This window comes from Typha angustifolia, chromosome 8 (genome assembly GCF_048772165.1).
Source record: "Typha angustifolia cultivar Huaian chromosome 8, ASM4877216v1, whole genome shotgun sequence".
Classification (NCBI taxonomy): Eukaryota; Viridiplantae; Streptophyta; class Magnoliopsida; order Poales; family Typhaceae; genus Typha; species Typha angustifolia.
This window is the reverse complement of record NC_133246.1, coordinates 5,273,652-5,294,300: the sequence shown is the minus strand read 5'-3', so window position 1 is coordinate 5,294,300 and position 20,649 is coordinate 5,273,652. Positions and strand designations below refer to the sequence as shown.

The 20,649-nt window shown below is 36.0% G+C and overlaps 3 protein-coding genes across 3 annotated transcripts; 1 reads left to right on the top strand and 2 right to left on the bottom strand.

Annotated features, from left to right (window-relative positions):
* Positions 1-1,093: 1,093 nt before the first annotated feature.
* On the top strand, positions 1,094-10,360 carry LOC140765974 (ATP synthase subunit O, mitochondrial-like). The gene is made up of 6 exons (XM_073105330.1): positions 1,094-1,450; positions 1,674-1,724; positions 6,945-7,188; positions 8,904-9,016; positions 9,430-9,516; positions 10,012-10,360. Exons 1-6 carry the CDS (start codon positions 1,322-1,324, stop codon positions 10,129-10,131), a joined length of 744 nt encoding a protein of 247 aa, XP_072961431.1. The 5' UTR covers positions 1,094-1,321; the 3' UTR covers positions 10,132-10,360.
* A 2,799-nt stretch (positions 10,361-13,159) lies between these two features.
* Positions 13,160-13,537, bottom strand: LOC140764494 (uncharacterized). Its single transcript, XM_073103081.1, has one exon. It carries the CDS (start codon positions 13,535-13,537, stop codon positions 13,160-13,162), a length of 378 nt encoding a protein of 125 aa, XP_072959182.1.
* A 1,655-nt stretch (positions 13,538-15,192) lies between these two features.
* On the bottom strand, positions 15,193-20,647 carry LOC140764656 (proline-rich receptor-like protein kinase PERK8). The gene is made up of 8 exons (XM_073103332.1): positions 19,765-20,647; positions 19,179-19,592; positions 18,993-19,079; positions 18,846-18,916; positions 18,673-18,749; positions 18,435-18,582; positions 15,667-15,828; positions 15,193-15,579 (listed from the first exon to the last, which is right to left on the bottom strand). Exons 1-8 carry the CDS (start codon positions 20,645-20,647, stop codon positions 15,394-15,396), a joined length of 2,028 nt encoding a protein of 675 aa, XP_072959433.1. The 3' UTR covers positions 15,193-15,393.
* Positions 20,648-20,649: the final 2 nt, after the last annotated feature.

Here is a 20,649-nt window from a genome sequence, read left to right as displayed (position 1 = left end):
ACCTGTGAGTAAAAACTACCACCGGCTAACTCATGGCTGTGGCATTGGTAGAGCAGCATGATCACCCTTGCCTGCCTTTGCATCCAGCTCCGCCGCCACCGCTGCCTTCGCTTCCTGAACTATACTCCTACGACCTAACGTGGACCGCCAGCGCCGCCGGCGTGCCCACGCCATGCAGTCGTACCGCGTATCGGGACCTTCTGCCTGCGCCGCCCATATCCGCCCGACGACGCAAGACATCACTGTGAGGACTATCACCACAGATATGACTGCGAAAAAAGGCCCAATGGATCCCGAGCCATGTCGAAGCCCACCCGGTATCGGTGGTGCTGTCGTCGCCGTCGCTGTCGCTGTCGCTGCCGCAGAGTCCATATGCATTCAGTAGAAAGTGAGAGTGTCTTGAGCTATAGAATGGTATGAGGGGGGAGTTAGTAGAGTTGTAAAGCTAACGAATGTGTCAAAAGGATTAGAGGATGGATTAGTAAAGCATAAAGGCGAGGAGCCTACTTTTGTGATTAAGTGGAGAACAACATGGAAAGGAGAAAGCAAACATGTTGAGGGGGGCCATTTTGGTGTTTGTCTACAAAAAGGGATTAATGGGTGTCAGGAGCTAAATCTTTTCTACGTCACTCTGAGAAGATTCTGCTTAAGATGCAAACAGAAACGAGAAGATAATTCATGAAACAAAAAGGACCTCAGTGTGGCCCTTCTGATTGCTTCCTCTTATCATTTATTTGACCATTCTTTTAAATAAAAACAAAAATAGTAACATTAAAGAATCGTTTTCTAATGAAAACAAAAATCTAAAGGAATCCAATTTTCAAGAATTAATCCGGTTAAAGACTACCTGAGCCTCGATCCAAATTCTCCAATATATTATTCAAGATTAGAGTTTTAAAAAAGTTAAGTGAAGATTGATTGAGAGAGGATATATTTAATCTTTGTATCTTTGAATCTAATGGTTTTGAATTTATGTGCAATTATATTTCGAGCTTAATTGAGCCGAGCCGAGCCGAGCTGAGCTCGAGCCAGCTTGATTATTTGAGGCTCGAGCTGAGCCGTTTGTGGTATCTTATCGGGTATCTCATATGGGATCCGAAACCGATGGAGTGATCCGGTCCGAAATGGTTACCGGGTTACCGGGTCCAATACCAACCGATCAGCTGAACGACTCGCTACACCAAAAACCTTGCTACTTGCTCCAAGGGCTCGCCACGTACGCACTTATACCATCTCCCCCGACTTCAAGGACTTCCTCTCTTCGTCCCAACTCCATTTTGCTCTCCTCGCCGTCTGCATTGAAGGACTAGGGTTTCCTCAAATGGCGCTTTCGAGGAGTCTCAGATCCGGTCTTCCCCGCTTCCACAAGCTGCTCGCACCCGAATCCGCCCTCCCCCTACGGACCATCGCAGATCCGAGTTCCCGAAACCCTAATCTCCCGATCTCCGAGGTGAATTCCAACTGTAGGGATTTGATTGCAATTCCCTTTCTCTTCGATGGTCACTAATATTTGCCGGAATTCCGGTTATTCTTGATGGATGCATTTTGATCTTATTGATTTTTTAATGATTTCTGCTAAAGAGAGAACTGAGATGAAGATTCATTAGGAGTTCGTTATGAATGTATTTATTTTATGTGATATTGTTGCTGATGGATGTGCTTTTTTATTGCAGAGTTCGAGGAATTTTGCGACTCAGACGATGCCCACTGAAGCAAAAGTTAAGGTAAAGGAGAGACCTTTCTTTATGTGCCGCATTTTAGATAATAAATAGTTCTTCTTGTTATTTTCTGAAACCTTGAAAGTGGTAATTAGTTATCCTTATTTTTTCATTAATGTCTTAAAATATGACGGAATTTTTTGTAATCACTGTTACCTGTACATTTCAAATATTTGAGTTCCTTAACATTGGATATTCATGTAGCTGATTGTCGGAATTAGCTGCCAAAAGATGCATTAAATTGAAGTCCTCAGAAGTTGCATAATAAATGTTGATAATGTTAATGGACTATTGTTTAGTAATGGGTTATAGTATTCAAAACAATTGCGCGAACTATGGGGGTAAAAGGTATGGATAGCTTATGAGATATGCTAATTGAGCTATAAATGTGAAGTGCTGCATTCCAAGACTTCTTTTCACCCAACAGTTTGGTCATTTCTACATTAAGTAGTCAGTACTATCCTTGTCTATATTGGTTGCTTCTTATTTTTCAATCTTGCATTATAAACTTTGATAATACTGTCTATTTTTTTTTTAAAGTTTTTCCTTTTGCATAGTACTTATAATACACCACATGTTTATCCTTGAAAATATATGAGATTTTGGAGAAGAATGATGAGACTTGTGCATCTTCAGTCCTAGCAGTCACTTGGTGCAGTTTATCTGAATGTTTAAGACTTTAAGTTTTATGATTGCCTTGTTTTTCTTATTTTTTTTTCCTCAAATGCTTGACAAATTTTGAAAGGAAAAAGAAAATGTAAGGTGTTAAAATGACATAAAATGAATTGAATTGATTTTATTCTGAATTCATTGATTTCTCTTGTGTGTGAGGCATAGGATAAAAAAATTGATTCATTTCACTAGATGATTTTCCTCAGCTAATCCAAGCTCTACAAACGCTCTACCGCCAGAAATCTTCTCCATCACTTGTAATTCCATCTCTGCTGCCTCTTGACCTCCCCAAATAGCTTCCTTTGTCCCTCCTTTGCCTCAAATAACCTTCAGACTGTTGCAGATTAGGGGGCGAGAGGAAGGGTGTCGTTGGTACTCTCTCATATTGCGTGCTAGTGATGTATGTGCTGGCTAGGTCTGATATCCTAGGAGCGACTCTTTCAACTATCATTTTCCTTCTTCCTTTTTTCTTGATATTATTTTATTGCTTTAGATATAGCTAATTGGCTTTTTGGAATAGCATTTTTCTAATAAAGCTTGGCAGTTGTATGTGATTCTTATTCAGCATGATTAATTTTCTCATCCAATTCATAGTCTAATGTAATTTTGAAAATTATAATCTGAAACACAGTTCCAGGAAGCTTCTACTTTTGCGTTAATCTCCTAATCAATTTTTTTCCTTAGATTCCGATTCCTTAGTTGTACATCAAAATCATCAGGTACATTTTCTCTTTAGAATATTCAACCCCAAGCTTTGTCCTTCATTACATTCAGTATGAGAACTTCCCTTGGCTACCTTTGTTGTGTCATAGTGATTAATCTGTAAAATGGAAATTATACTCTATTCAATGTGTAAAAGAATTTCTTTTGACCAAGATCATTCTTGCCCAATGAAGTCATGTGAATTTTTGGAATGAGTTATCTTCTAGGAGTTTATTTTGAATTATTTGACATCTGATGGGATTCAGATTTATTGCAAATAGTTGAAAGAATAAGAGCATATATGTTGTAATGAAGTGTGGAAATATACCTGATTCTATGAAAAAAACAGTATTACCTATTAGGATGAAAGGAAGGAGATGTACGTGGGAGCTACTTATGTTCTTTCTGCAGAACTCTTTACTGAATGGTACCTCTATCCATCAAGATCTGACAAAACTTATAGGGAAGGTCCTAATGAAAGAGGGAAGCTGCTTCAAAATCACTGCGCATAACAAGAACACAGACAAGTTGAACAGCATAAGTGTCCATGAATAGGAATTCAAAGACACTAAAATCTAGGTAGAAGATAAGCCATGTGAAATTTGAGGAGCATGTTCTACACAATCCATTGAAGAGAGTTTCTACACAAGATAATTGATAGATGCTTCTGATGATGGTGACAAGATTGATCTAAGTCATGTGACAAGATTGCTCTAAGTCACCAACTTTTTGCTTAAAGTAATGAGGTATTTTAGTTATTAATAAATTGAGAAATTTATTGAAACACTACATTTTGCTTCTATTATCATTCACACTCTACTATATAGATATTTATCATTTGACCCTTGTGTTTTACCTTTAATTTCTTTAAAACAACATGCCATTAGTATAACTATAGGTGAGATAAATTAACTGTAGATGTACAATGACCTTAATACCTTTGAGTAAATTTTTCAAAATCAAGGTAAAAGTAACAGGGCAACCAGATATTAAGGTTACTTTTTGAAAAATGGAAAAACTATTTGTTCTGTTAGTTGTTGTTAGGTGAAAATTAACTCAGGTAATTTTTAAGGTATTAAATTTTTTGGGGAAATTGATTAAAAATGCTCTGCATTTTGTTTTTATTATTATTTGCACCTTACCTTTAAGGATTTATTCCTCAAAAATGCCCCAACATTAATTTTATTAATCGAGGATTACCATATACATAAATTAACTTAACTTTAGCTACAAGATGACTGATGTGCCCTTTATTTCTCAACTCCAATCACCTCCTCCACTCTCCTCTCTACTCCTCGCGTCATTCCCCACCAACCTCCTCCCTTCTCGCTTCTTTGCTTTCGTTGGCCCCCAAATTGATCTCAGCATTGTTGTGCCACTAATAATGACATTGATCCCATTCCCACTTCCTCCGTCTTTAAGATTGTGGTCGCCGAAGATGAGGGTGGTGACATCAGAGTCCAAATAGTTGATGCAGGCAAAGAAATCTAGCTTGGGTTTGATGGTCTTCTCTAGTTCTGCTTGGAGATCACCCACTAATGGGTGCTTGGAGATCCTTTATCTTACTGAGTCCTCCTTGTTTACTCATCCCACAATTAGTTTCCTGATCAATCTTTTTACCTTAGATCATCCTATGCACAATAGATATGTTTCTAAGTAACTCTGAACAACATGAGCAGTCTTGTATATTGATAACTAGATTCTCCATTTCTAACAAAGGAACTTCAATCTGATCATCTCCATTAAACATACATGACGATCCATCACCATTGATACTTGCAAGCTGCTTTGGATGAACATTTCTTTCATCCTCATTGTCGACCCTAAGATAGTGAAAGGATGCAACTTTCACACAGATTATGGAGACACAAGTTTCTAGTGTTTTTGGCATGAGATTGGCCTTTTGGGTCTTAGAGAAGGGTTGGGGTTGAAAGGGTTTTGTTGGCTTGGAAATGAGAAAGAAGGGTTCTTCAGATAGAGCGAAGCATTGAGAAGAAAAAAAGGAAGGAGAAGAAATAAGAGGGGTGATTTAAATATTTAAGTTATTTATTATGAAATTAACAGAATATTCTCTATTTCGTAAGTTGTTGTTAGATTAAATTTAACTCAGGATATTATTGAGGATTAAATCCATAATGCAGGGTTTGATTGATAAATACCGATATGGTAGGATGTAAATGATAATAAAAGAAAAACACATGATGCTTTTAATTAATTTCCCAAAATTTAAAGGAAAATGTAGAGGTTGAATAATAAATATTCGTATGGTAGTGTGTGAATGATAATAAAAGCAAAATGTTCGGTGTTTTTTATAAACTTCCCTAATTAATGTTATGCATTTATAAGTTTTGCCACTTGACAACATTTAATGGGATCAGGGGGAAAAAATATGTTCATGTTTTGAGAGATCTCATCCTAGTAAAGATAAAACTTGGACGATCAGAGATTTTATGCAAATAAGAAGAAAAGTTTAAAGATCAACAAGATATGGTTGAAATAAGGAAGATGGATTTAGAGAAGTAAGAGATCTAATGCAAAGATGGAAAGGTGATCTTGATAATTGAGGAATCCTATTAAAATAAAGAAAAGAAGATACCAAGGGAATCAAATAATTCTTTGATTAAAGATAGTTCTTACATAAAGAAGGCCATCTAAGGACATGGTCTGAGATGCCTAAAATTTTCATGAATCAGTTCTTTCCGTGTAACTTTCTTCTTTCTTTTTTGCTTTCTTGATTTGATATATGGGGAGATCCATGTGGAATTTCACATAGAAATAGGGTAGGATCAGTGAAATGGAGAAATGCCTTTGTTGTGTTATTTGATACCCTTAAGTTTAAAGATAATTTTGATAAGGCAACTATAAAACTAAGCATGCATTATGGATAAGAATGTTGGGCAATTAGGAACCAAGGCATGCAAAAGTTGGGCTTAGCTTTGATAAGTATGTTAAGATGGATGAATAAGAGGTTGCTTTTATGAGATAGAATACAAATTGAGTGTAATTTAAGTTAGGACGGTAGCACCTATAGATAAGTTTTGTAAGAATTGATTGAGATGATTTAGACAATGGAGATCACATGGTATAATGATAGTCAAGAGGAGCAAGTCACCAAATGTGGCATGGCAAGATGTAGCAAGAATAGACATTAGACACTATATCATTTAACTTAAAAAAATTCCTTATACTAAATAGAAGATAATGGAAGAAATTGATCCATATATCCAAGCTTGGTACTCCTACTGCCGTTATTGTTGTTGTATAATTTGTATTTTCTTTTTTTTTGAATTTGCTCTCGAAACTGCAGTGTGATATTTTTGAGCCATCAAATCATACTTTTCAAACATTTACATCCTGGAAACATGAATTGATTATTATTTTCAATTATTTGGCAGTACATAAATAGTTTATTTTTTTATTCCATTAATTTTTACTTCTGTGCAATCTTTTACTTTGTCATCGTACCCAGCTTACATACGAACGTACATACATACATATGTATATATATGTATAAGCTTAATATCAGGCACTTTACCTATTACTGTTTACACAATCCCACATGGTATTCTAGTGACATTGTTACATTTTTTGTGTGTTTGTTTTTATTGTAGTTATTCTTATAACTTAAAAGGATTTTTTTTTCTTCTATTAGTCAAACGACTAAGTTCATCATGCAATGCATGGTCCTACCTTTTTTCCCTTTTTCATTAATAAGTTTCTTTATGGCAATATATCCGGTAGGTGATACAGTACTTAATGATTTCTGAAGTCCTTAATCAATCTGTTCTTTTTGTATTGACAAATCTCAGTTTGATGTTAATCTCCACTGTTGCTTTTCTCATATAACTGCAGGTGCCATTATCACTCTTCGGCGGTTCAGGAAATTATGCTTCTGCGCTATTCCTCGCAGCCTCCAAAGCAAATATGTTGGACAAGATTGAATCTGAAATCCTTGATATTGTTGACGCTTCTAAGAAGAGTCCATTGTTTTCACAATTCATGAAGGATTTGTCTGTGCCAAGAGAGACCAGAGTAAAGGCAGTACAAGAAATATTTTCTGAAGCTGGGTTTTCAAATGTCACCAAAAATTTCATGGGTATGTCCTATCTAGTTGCACTTAGACCCCTTTTGGTACAAATAGGCTATGCAAGAGGATAATTTGGTATGATATATCTCATCCAACAATTAAAAGAAATGCTACAGATATGCTAATATTTGCAGGCATTATGTTACTGGCTTCAGTTACATGTTTGGTAACATTTACTGTTGACAAACAGTCAAATAGAGAATGTTGTAAAAGATTGAACTCATCATGCTTTTTATGATGTATACTCCATTACCGCATTATGTTGGATACTTGGATATGGTCAATCATTTATCAGCATTTTGTAATCAACAATCATATGTTTGTTAGAGTAACGTCTTGTTTTGTCCATTTTCTGTTTAGTTATCATGAACATGTAATCCACCGAAAAAATGTGAATTTTCAAATAGTTTTGCACTGTAAGTAATATTATCTGGATTTATTGCCTAGAAAAGTATTTCTTTATACTCGAGCATCCATAGATACATATTTCTCAAAATTAATATTCTAACTAATCTGTATCTTTCTCAATCCAAATTTTTATTAAACTGGGACTCTTTTACTAAACGTTATAATAAAATCAAAGTTGACTAAAAACATTAAAGTTCACAGTGAAACTTTTCTTCTATCAATCAAGATTTGAAGTTCTTAAATCTGTCAGTTGGTATACTCTACATTCTACAAGATAATATACTTTATAGCTGGAAAAAATAAAAAATTTAATGGAAAATAAATAAAAATAATTTGAAAGGTCAACATAAACCTTTAGGCTGAAGAAGCAGGTTGTGGAGATGTATTGACCCTTGAAGCTCATATAAATTGGAGAAAATCTGAGGGGAGTTTCTCTTAGTTGTGTTGTTGCTCCTACATCCTAGTTCGCTTTATGTACCTTGAGATGATAGTTCACGTGATAAAAGTTAATTTGCTTCCCAATTTCCATTAATACCAGATTACTTTGCATTCCTAATGCATCATATTCATTGGATGCATATTATCACCTATTGACCTTTGGAGTATGTCTATATGACACAATGGGAGGGTTGATTTGTTTCTCTTTTTTTTAATTGGAGAGGGAGTTCTTGTTACATGTTTTGAACTATGACCTCAATCTTATTTAAAAGGAAGTGCATGAAAATATTGATTAATTGGAATTTTTAAATTGGGTTTTTTATGACTTAATGCTTGTGTGAAATGATCAATTTAATGAAAAAATATCAGATGCATGTGAGGTGATTTATTCTTTTTGGAAATTATAGGTTCCTCCTGTTCTGAAGTTTATTTCAGTTTATTCCACTTGCTTGTGTTACATATCTTGTTCCTTCTTTTCTTTGTTTTTTTATTGGTGTCATATGTAATTATCTATTTTACATCCATTATGCTCAGTTAGGCCATCTTTCAGTTACTTATGCCTTAAATGTCAGACACTTACTGTTCTACTATGATGTTTGTCTAACAGGTTCTTTTTTTAAGCTTATTTATATAATTTGTCATATGAAATGGAATTGCTTCGATGATCAGTATAATGAATTATGCTTCTGTTCCAATTTTATAAATGCTATTGCCAGAGTTGGGAATTTATAGCAAAAGTGTTTCACCTATAATTTTTATGGATCTTGAGGATGATAATATTAGAATGCCATTGTATTTCAGTGTCCATAATTTGCAGAGGGACTACTTTACAGTAATTTAAGATTCTATCGTTTGGTTTTATCTTGTAATATGTGAAGCTGTGTTAGCGGATAGCGGTAGGCTGAGACATCTGGAGCGCATTGCAAGGCGTTTTGTTGATTTGACTATGGCACACAAGGGCGAGGTGAATGTCATTGTGACATCCGTCATTGTAAGTCGAACTTTATTATCGGTTCAGTTCTTTTATATGATGGATTATGCAATTGCCACTATAGTATCAAACAAATAGTGCATCTGTTCACTTTTCTCTCTAGATATTTCTTTGGCCTTTTTTGAAAATCTAGCATTTACAATTTTTTTGAACCATGTAATACATGAATAGAGCTAATAATGTCTAAAAAATTTTACCACCTTCTAGTGAGTTATACATGGAGTTAAATATGTATTTGACACATAAATATGCGAGTTTTTTCTTCCTTTCCTCATCTTGTTTTTGCCAACAAGGTGATTAAACTATGAAAACCTCTGTAAGTTTATGGTCACTTGTTCCTGGATGTTGCTGTCAATTTAGTTATATTTGCTTGTCCCCCACTTAAATTCATTCATCTTAAATTGTGATTGCAGCCGCTACCTGCAGAAGAGGAAAAAGAACTTAAGCAGACCCTACAAGATATTCTTGGACAAGGGAAAACTGTCAAGCTTGAACAGAAGGTATTTGTTTGATTTCATGTATACATGCATACACAGGAAAAACGGTTCTCTTAATTCTCGTGACTTTTTAAATTCTCTCAGCATACTTCAAAATTCAAATACATTAGTACCTTCTGTGGACTTTGCCAATTATGCTGCGTCCATTACATGAGATGCACCTTCCTTCCTTTGGTATAGTAGAGTGGAAGGCATTTACCCATTATGTTGCATGTGTACTGTTTTTCATTATTTTCAGTGTTAAAAGAGGATTATGAAATTTCACACTTGAAGTTAAGTCAATAGTACTGACTCAATTTGTAAGTATTGTACTCTCCTTGTTTTTATTTTAAAAAACTTTTTCAATTTTTTTCTCAAAATTCTCTGGTACCAACATTTATTTGTTTCATCGTGACATTGAATTTGATTGTTTTATGTTCTTTTTCGGTTACTTTGCACAGATAAGTGGGATGAATTTTGTCGAGAGTAAGTTAATTAAACTTTTTTTCATTTCTGTAGATTGACCCCAGCATCCTTGGAGGATTGGTGATTGAATTTGGGCAGAAGGTCTTCGACATGTCGATAAAAACTAGGGCAAAGCAGATGGAGAAGTTCTTGAGGGAGCCTCTTCATTTTTGAAAGCTTCTATTGATTCAACTGTGCTTCAACATGATATCTTTCACTGCAACTGCTACTTAGCCCTTGCCATGGAATAAGATACTTGAAGAGAAGTGTACACTCTGTTTATGGCCTCGTAGGCTACAACGCTATAAAAGTGTTGACATTCATTTCTTTGTTTCATCAAAAGCATTAAGCTGTGAAAAATCCAAACAGAAGTCGATTTGTTCAAGTGATTGAACATGCTACATTTCTTTTGCATACTGTCCAACTTCAGATTGAGTCTAGTACTTGCTAGGTCCAGCACTGTGCACCCTTTGTCAAAACTGATTTGAAGATATTGCTGAGTTTTTGACTAAATTTACCCTGTTCTAAATTTTTATTTACCAAAATAGACCACATTTCAAACTTGAGATATTTTTTTTACTGTAGTCCTAAATAAAATGATGAACTCAGAAGCATCTTATGCTATCAAGATAAGCATTTTTATAAAAGTAAAGCTTTACTGTAACAGTTGAAATATTAATTTAAACAACTTTTTATAAATAAAATTTGAAACATAGCTGGTATATTGCTGCACAAATCTTGATAATGTGAACATATTTACAAGAACAAAACATGATCTTCTTGTCAGAAATTTCCTCAAACTGTCTTTTTTATTTTTTATTTTTATTTCCAAATCTGAGATCCAATACCACGTACATATATAGATATGGTTTTCTCAACACAATATATATATATATATATATATATATATATATAGCCCTCACTCCAGTCTTATAGTTCAGCGTTTGTTGATGACACCAAGTGACCTCGTTGTTTCTCCCTGACCTGCTAATTGTTACAGGATTTGATTATTTGAGATCATCTTTCGGCTCCACGTTGACTTGTACAAATCCTGCCTTCTCTCTTTTTCTTGCTACGAAGATGCAAGTCAATGGGTCGATCAAGTACTAGTCCTACCCAACCCACCCCCATGCACAAGACCCAGGGAACTCCCAACATTTAACTGTAGCTTGCTCTTCTAGCTTCCGTTGATATTTGTATGTATTATCTTCAAAAATATATGCTAATGTGCATAGATACATACCCGATTACTCATCAAGTTGATCTCAATAATTTAATAGAAAAAGATAAAATTACCCTTAACTAAGATAAATTTATGAAACAGTTAAATAAGATTAATTTTATTCTAAATTATTTAAATTTTAACTCTTAATTAATTCCAAGGGGGTGTTCATGCAAAAAGTCGAATTTTAGCCTCCGATCAATTTAGGAATAACTTCTTTTTTTTCTTATTTTAATATAACAGCTGAACACCATAATAATTTCATTTTAAAATACAAATACTATTCTTCAAAATTACATTTTATAACATACACTATACAATTCATCAAAATTACATATTATACCACACACTAACTCAATTACTAATTTATATATCCCATCAATCTACTTTATATTAAATCAAAAAATATATATGATAATTTCATAAAAAAATAAAATATCTTTTCGTTCACTTTATATCACATCAAAGATAATTATTACACTCTTATTTTAGAATACAAGTGAATACAAGAATAGTTTTTTTTTTAAATAAATATCTTATTTTGGAAATAACGAAGATGAATACCTATAACAAAGAGAAACAATTAAAGTTTATATATACAAAAATTGTGTTCTAAAATGCTAATATGGACTTAAGAAGGGAATACAAATAAATAAAGGATTTCCGAAAGCCATATATGCAAAACAAAACAAAAAAAGAAAAAGAAAAAAAGAATGTATGTCAGAACTGTAAACTAGCAGTCAAAGTCCTACTAATCCATGAGAAGGCCCATGAATTTGAATTTTTTTCATGAATGCTGAGACTGATATTTGATGAACATAGAGTCATGTCTGGAAGATAAAAATTGACTGTAAAAGAATTAATAAGAGCACAAATTAGGGCAATATAACAAACATGCTCAGAAGAGAGTGTGAGCCAACCAGCTAATTTGTTAATTAAACACAGTAAAAATTCATAGGTTTCTATGGAACAGTAGATAATCTTGATCTTCATTTCATTTTTGGGCCAAGTACTTTGAAGTAATAAATTTAACTTAAGCTTTAAAAAAAGAACAAAAAATAATTTTTATCTATAGGGGAGAAATAATAGGTAAGCTAAACTTGGATTCAAATCAGTTTAGTTGCACACAGTGATAAAATAATTAACTAGAGTAAGTTGTGATCATACTTGACCAATATGAATAATATAGTGAATTTTAGATATTAAAATAACACTTGTGCATTTAGTCCATATTTTTTTTACCTTCTTTTGGTTTCCTACTATTATTGAAAAGGTTTAAAAAAAGAGAGTATAATCTTAAGCAAACATTAGAAAGGGAAGGCTGTTCTATAATAGTTAAACCAAAACAGTAAAGGTATACAATTCATATGATCTTAGTGAACACACTTCCTTACACCTTATTTGCCTCATAGGAGTTAAACTTGCATGATTAGCTTTACTCAAAAGAGGAAAATAAAAATTTTAAAAGCAGTATAATACTTCCTTCAATACAGTTTTGTAGAAAATTAACTAGAAATTTGATTCAATAATCAATGAACCATATAATATCTTTCAATTCTTCTTCTTCTTCAAAGAGATGCTCCTGCTGGTGATGATCATTCTACCGAGACTAGCACGAATTAGAAGTCGGTCATAAGGCTTTTGGGACAAACATTTCACATTATGCACTGCTAATTATTACAGAAGAGATCTCACATAATGCTTTCATTAATGAGAAGTTATTTTATGGAATTAAAAAGGTGTCTTGAGAAAGAGGGAAGGAAGGAGTAGGAAGGAATGAAAAAAAGGAAGAAGAGAAGGTTACAAACTTATGCTTAACTTTACATAAGAATTAGTATAGAGAACTCATAAAACTAACATTAACAATAACGATACTTCTAGAAAAGAAGGTTAATGAGTTGCTTCAATTGCTCTTTCTTATTCATATAACTCATTTTAACTCTACATATGTACAAAGCCTTATCTTAATTATGAAGTACGTCAATGATCACCATTTGCCCAGAAGCTCCCAAACCAAAACATCCCTTCTTCCACCACCAACTCCTCCCATACCTTGTCAGCCTCTATCCATGATGTCCTCTCATCAGGAAACCATCTCTCCTCTTCAAAGGGAAGAGCATGCGTTCCTTGGTCCACCACCATTCTATCTCCCCTCTCCAGCTCTACCTCTGCAACGACTCTACCTCCCTTTGATCTCCTCCGCAGCATTCTGAAAGTCCTCTTCGACTTCACGGCCAGCTTGTGAGGTAGTCGGATGAAGAGGAAGACTGTGAGCTGGAGAACCAAGCAGGGGCAGCAGCAGCATACCACGACGCAGTCGACGGCGAATAATTCGCTCTCTTCCACGGCGCCAGACATTATCGGAACTGAGTAGAAGAGGAAGAGGAGGAGGAGGAGACATTTCGTAGGGAGTTTCTGGTGAGGTGTAACGAAGGACGCAAGACTTGCTTAAGAATACAAGGCTTGGAGGGGAAGGTGACTTGAGGGAGAATGCCACGTCTTTGAGCAGTTTGCTTTGGTTGATTCCTTAAGCCAACCTTCTTGCCCTTCTTTTGGACCATGACTCATACCCTCATATTTGTCCTACGAATTATAACTTTGAAGCTCGATTCCTATCACTCCTCTACTTAGAGATCATAAGTTTTGAATCATCTTATGAATACTAAAACTAATATTTACTAAATTTTTTCATCACAAAGTTATATGTGCATGTTTTGAACTCATTGTAAGCATGTCTCTTAGGAAGTTTAATCTAGTTGTCTAATCTATTTATAAAAATATAATACTAATAATAATAATAACAAAATATTATTAAACTTAAAAAGAATTATTCTAGGTCTGAAAAGGATAACGCTGCTTGACATTGTCATAATCCCATTACGTATTATTAAGTTATGCAATATATTATTAATTTGTTATCTATAACAGCTCAAGTTTTTTAGGATAATTGATTACTTAATACAACTAAGAATATCGTAGCAGTTTAGATGTTACAAAATGATGGTCAAGACGTGTGGGTTTGTGTTATTAAGACAACTTCTTTGGTAACGAAAGGCATTCCCTTTCTAATTAAATAACAAACAAACAAACAAACAAACAGGTGGTCTTCATATCTCATAATAATTCAAGAAGGGTTGACCAACTAAGTTCATAAATGAGCTGGTTTGTGTGATGGAAATGGAAGTAGGCAATATTTTTCTACAAGCCTAATTTAGAGGTCGTAACTGCACCAAAAGTCACCTTGCCAACTTTCTACATATATATATATATATATATATATATATATATATATATATAACTCTTCTTTTTTTAACTGCTTCACTTGTGAGACTAAGAACTTATATTTAGTTATTAAACTATGAGTAAGTATTGTTTTAATTGTAATAAAAATTTTACCTCAAAAACATGCAATGTTTAACTAAAATATGGCATAAGTGAATTTTCTTTTATTGTAAAATTGTATTTAAAAGAGATCTAATTCATGAAACCAAATATCATCTTAATTTCTAGTTGACTATACATCCCCATTGATGTATTTAATGTTTGTAATGGTATCCATGATGGTAGTTTTCATGGTCGATTAAGCTTTTAGAGTGCACCTTAATCAAGAGTCCTATGTGTATAAACGCATGGAGTTATTCAATTTAACTAAGAATTTTATCCATCTCTTTGGATGTTATGGAAAAGGATCAAAAGGTGTAAGCTTTGGTGGATTTTGAGGAGCAAATGACAAAGGTGGTGGTGCCCTGGATATCAATTTCTTACACGTTAAAGTTTGGTTGCTTGTCTGGCTCCCTAAGGAGACTGTAGGGATTTCCTGCAGTCTGGTTTACTTGGCAGTCCTTGATTGGCTGCTGCATCATCAGCCAATCATCGGTCGCCAAGTGCCACCAGACTGTAAAGAAATTTCCACATCCTTTCTCGAGTTTTTAATCAAATTAGACCTACTTTCGATTTGTTTTTACCGAAATAGCTTACGCCCTAAACTTAATACCAAATATAGATGGCTCAAGTTTGGCAGCATAATTATATGATCAATGATGTATCTTTAATGTAAACAAATTCAAGAAGCAATAGACTTCTTGCCACTTGGAAAAAGAAAAAACCATGAAAATAAACCTATAATACATCATGCTTCTGTATGTGAAAGAATGACTATATCAAAATAAAAATAAAACAAAATCAATTATCTCTTTACGTGGATGAGAAGCAGATCAAAAATCTCTTCGACTAGCGAAACTCGAATGGCTGTAGTCAGAGCTGTAATCTTGGCTACCAAACGCCATCCGCTGCAGTGCTCTGATATCTGCTGTATTTGCCACATTGAATTGTTCACTTTTGCCCGGTTGAACGCCATTACTAATATCAGCTTCAGTTAATGTATCAAGTACTCTCACCACCTGATCAAAGAGAATTATATGTAATTAATCAAAGTTTCCTGCAGGAACCCCCTTTTTTTTTTGGATTCTTCGATAATCAGGTATTACCTGGCTCAATCGGGGCCTCCTTGCTGCAGAATGACGAATGCAGGCTGCAGCTGCTTCAATCATGCGAAACATCTCAACTTCATTATAGTTATTTTCCAGTCTAGGGTCAACCAACTCTTCGAAATTTCCAGTCTCAATCGTTCGGCTCAGCAGTGGTCTTGCCTGAAAATTTTTGAACAGACAGTTAGACAGAGATATTCTTAATAAAGTTCGATCAAAGAGAGGTCAAAAGATCCATGCAATGAAAGCAGATTAGCTACTGTTCTCAGAATCAGTTAAGTTGTTTCACGAGACAAGTCATTTTCTTTTCTAGCATACTCAAAAGAAGGTCCTTAACGAAGACTAGAATGAAGACCTCATCCAGGTATGTGTCTTGAAAGAATCAATTTGATAGATACACACAATTTGCTCAGAGTTTACCCAAGTTCTCTGTTGTCAAATCAACACTAGTAGGGCAAATGTAACTTTGCAGGAGAAATTTTAGTAGTCGCTGTTACTATCTCAACCTCAATCATGAATACATTTTTGCAAGAATCATTCAGCAATCAGAAGGCTCTGTTTGTTCTTTACACACAACAAATCGGTAGCTTTTATTCCTATCTAAAGGTCAAGTTTTTTAGTTTTGTAAGTTGCCCTTGACTATCTGTAAATCAATTTTGAACTACGAGAACTCATGTCCCAAGACAAATAGCAAGCTTTTCTACATAAATGTTATTCTTGCACAGTGTGAAGGTGCTGCACTGATGTCCCAGAACAATTGAATATAACAAGTTCCAAGGAAAATAAAGATTAAAGACTTTAAGGAGAACACCACTGTAATTCAATTGGAGAATTTGGTAACTCTACTAATGCTTCGTACATGCATTAAGTTAAATATATGAGTAATTGTGTTGCATGTCATAAAAAATGTATGAGTAATTTGAAAAAATATGCTACAGATAGGGGTGACAAAATTTAATCCGACACGATAACTCGGCTTTTAATTGAGTTTGGGTTTAGTATAATCAAGTTCGGGTCGTAAACGAGTCTACTCACCTAACCCATTTAATAATCGGGTTATGTTTAGGTTTATACTATTGACTTATTTTGACCCGTTTAAGTATACGGATTGAGTTGGGTCGACTTGTGAACTCGTCAATCTATTATATATATACAAATTAACTAAAAACCTTACCCTAAATCCCTTAAATCCTAACTTACCCTCCCAATCTCTTCAGCCACCTCATCCTTTTGAAAGGAGAAAAAATTTTCTGCCCGCATCTCTCTCCAATCTCTCTAGCCGCAACCGTTTGACGGCAGCTGCGGTGCCTCCGTCCTCGTCTCCACCTACCATTGCCTCCACTACCTCTCACTCTGCTCTCCAACGATTCATCAAAAGCAACCTTCTCTTGGCTTATGAGGCTCGAGCGCTTGATTTGTTAAGAATCCGGTTCGAGCTCGACTCAAGCTCTAAATGAGCTGAGCCAAGCCAGCATATTAGGCTCGAAATAATTATCGAGTCGAGTTAAGCTAGACTGACCTCGCTCGAGCACGACTTGATTAGGCTCAAATACTATAGCTTTTCATATATATATATATATATATATATATATATATATATATATATATATATATATAATCGAGTTATCAAAAATTAGAATCATTAGATCCAAGATCAAACGGATGATATGGCGTATATATATGATCTAAAATCCAAAGCCCTAGTCATCTCGCCCAACTCCCCACTCCGCTTCCCATCTCGCCCAATTCCCCTTGCTCTATCTATGCCCTGTGCACTGACTCCCCCTCTTCCGCAATACCGCCTCCATCGAGATCCTCCTCCACACCGACTCCCCCTTCATCGTTTGTTGCCACACCAACTTCCCCACCTCATCCAGCAATATTGCCTCATCCTTGAGCTCATGGACAATGGATCCCTCACTGTGTCCTTTTACATTTTGTGTTAAAGCTAAAGCTAATTTTGTGCCAAAGCTTTCTTATGCTAAAACTTTTTTGTGCTAATTTTATGCTAAAGCTAAAACCCTCGCTGTAAATACCAAATCCACTCCCACCTCATTGTCCATGGGGACATCAAGCTCTCCAACCTCCTCATCGAGCTAAAGAGCTGAGCTCGAGCTTTCTCGAGCTTGAGTCGAATCAAGTCGAGCTAGCCTTTTTGTAGCTCGTCTCGAGCTTGAGCTAAGAAAATACTAGTGTCAAGCCGAGCTGACCTAGCCCTAGCTTGCTCAAGCTCGACTTGTTTACACCCCTACCATGAATTAATAAGGCACATAGTATTGCTCGGAAAAAGCATACAAATATTGATACGAGAGATAATACCAAAATTAAAATAATGAAAAAATTGGAAAAGAAAAATGAACTATACTGGAATTGGTTTCCTCCACTTGGTCATTGTGCTACTACATGAAACTATATATAGAATGCTTGTACGTGATATATTTGAAGCATATGGATTTGTTTCTCATAACATTAGATTGATTGGGTAACTTATGTACAACAGGTACAAGACCCTATATGCTCTTAAAACTATACATAATGAAAATTTAAATCTCCACTATTTTTTATGCCTTCATAAAATATTATCATGATTTATAACCATATGAGCTACTTTGTTCAACAAGTTTTACATGTGCTCATCTTCCTAGTCATATTACGAAGTTGGATAAATATGTGAACTTACATAAACCATGTATTTTGTTTTAGATAATCAAACAAAATTTTGAAGGTAAAATATAGAGGGCGAACTAGTAACTACTATTAAAGCTTACCCACTCAACAAGGCTCTCATCACCCAAAGGACGGGACTGATCAACAGGTTTTCTTCCAGTAATGAGCTCTAAAAGAACAACCCCAAAAGAAAATACATCAGACTTTTCGGTCAATTTTCCAGAAGATGCATACTCTGGAGCCAAGTACCTGGAAGCAGAAAATCATGTCATTTCTTTTATTGTCAAAAGCTCCATGACATTTAGCATAGTCCTTAGCAATTTCAAATGATGCACCTACCCGAATGTCCCCATCACACGAGTAGTTACATGTGTGGCGGTATCCATAGCTAACCTTGCAAGCCCAAAATCAGCCACCTGAGTCATGGACATAATCAATTACAAGATAAAGAATATGATAGGTAAAATCATTAAGAACATATTTTCCAAGATCAGTCTTATATGAAGGATGACCTGAGCATCAAAGTTGTTATCCAATAAAATATTCGACGACTTTATATCTCTGTGTATAATCCTTGGATGACCTGATGAGGAAAGAAGCCATGTAAAGTAGATAGTGTGAATAAACTAAGATAATAAAAGAACAAGACAGAGTATTACAATCCTCATGTAGATAGGCTAAACCACGGGCTGATCCTGCTGCAACCTTAACCCTAGTTGCCCAATCCATAGGCGCCTTTCCTTTTGCTACAAATGCAAATCCAAAGCTAACATTTCCTTTCTTGTGAAGTTAAAAAAGAAATAATGCTAGCTTTTCATCACAAAAGTTACATATATGTATCATACCATGAAGATGATAATGAAGAGTGTTGTTAGCCACATAGTCATACACAAGCAATCTGTGGCTTTCTGCTATGCAATACCCTACGAGTGAAACCAAATGGCGATGATGTACACGACTGATAATTTCAACTTCAGCTTGGAACTCTCGTTCCCCCTGTCCACCACCATCTTTGAGTTGCTTCACCGCAACTTCTCTTCCGTCAGACAAACAACCCTTGTAAACACAGCCAAATCCACCTTCACCTAGAATATTCTGAGGTGAGAAGCCATTAGTTATGTCATACAGCTCTTCATATGTAAACCATGACTTTGTATTGCCCATGTTTATGTCAGTCATTGAGCCTTTGTATCCTTGGCTTCCAGTGCTGAAATTGTATGAAACAGGATCTGCGGGGGACCTCGGGAAAGGCGACTCTCCTGATGAAAACCATTTTGGTTTGATTAAACAATTAACAAGACTTATAGCGAAAAATTTACTTTTGCATTTTCAGAGTTGCAAGCATCTGACAGTAAGAATTCAGCAAGATCAATAAAAAAGAAAAAGAAAGATGAAAATGTAGAATCGGATGAGAAGGATAGGAATTGTTACCTGACATTTGTGATGATGTGAAAGGTGATTGCATCTGAAACCCTGGATGATAACCACCGATTTGCTTTTTCCGTTTCCTCAAAAACCACACTGCTGCTCCTACGAAACTAAGTATCACAAGGCTTACCACTATGGCAACAGAAGCAGCAGCTCCAGAGGTAAGCCCACTGTCTGGTGTGTTACTACTTCCTGGAACGACGCCAGAATCCGACGACGAGTTGGAACTCGGGCTGATTGGAGTAGCTGGACCGCCTGGAGGCAGAGGGGGAGTTTTACCGGTAGAAGAGTTTGAAGGACTTGATGAGGGAGAAGGAACAGGAGGAGGCGACCCAGAAGGCTTAGGAGGACTTGCAGTCCCTGGAGGCGGCGGCGGCTGCGCAGTTGGCGGTGGAGGAGAACTTTGAGGTGGTAGAGCTGATGGCGGTGGTGGAGGTGAAATTGTAGGCGGTATGTCCGACGGCGGTGGCGGCGGCTGAGGATTGGAAGATGGTGGAGGTGGTAGGGTATCCGGTGGAGGCGGTGGAGGCGGTGGAGGAGGACTCGATGCCGCAGGAGGAGTAGCGGAAGTCGGCGGAGGAGACAATGCGGCAGGAGGAGGAGGATCAGAAGGCGGTGGAGGCGATAGTATGGGAGGAGGCGGAGAGGAGGAAACTGGCGGCGGGGCATTGGGATCCGGAGGGGGCGGTGAGGCTAACGGCGGTGGGGAATCCGGCAGAGGTGGCGGTGGAGAAGAATCAGGAGGCGGAGGAGGAGGAGAAGAATTGGAAGGCGGAGGAGCAGAAGATGCTGGTGGTGGTGGGGACGCATCAGAGGGAGGAGGAGAAAGGGCAGAAGGTGATGGTGGCGGTGGTGAAGAATCTGAGGAACTTGGTGCAGAGGCCATTA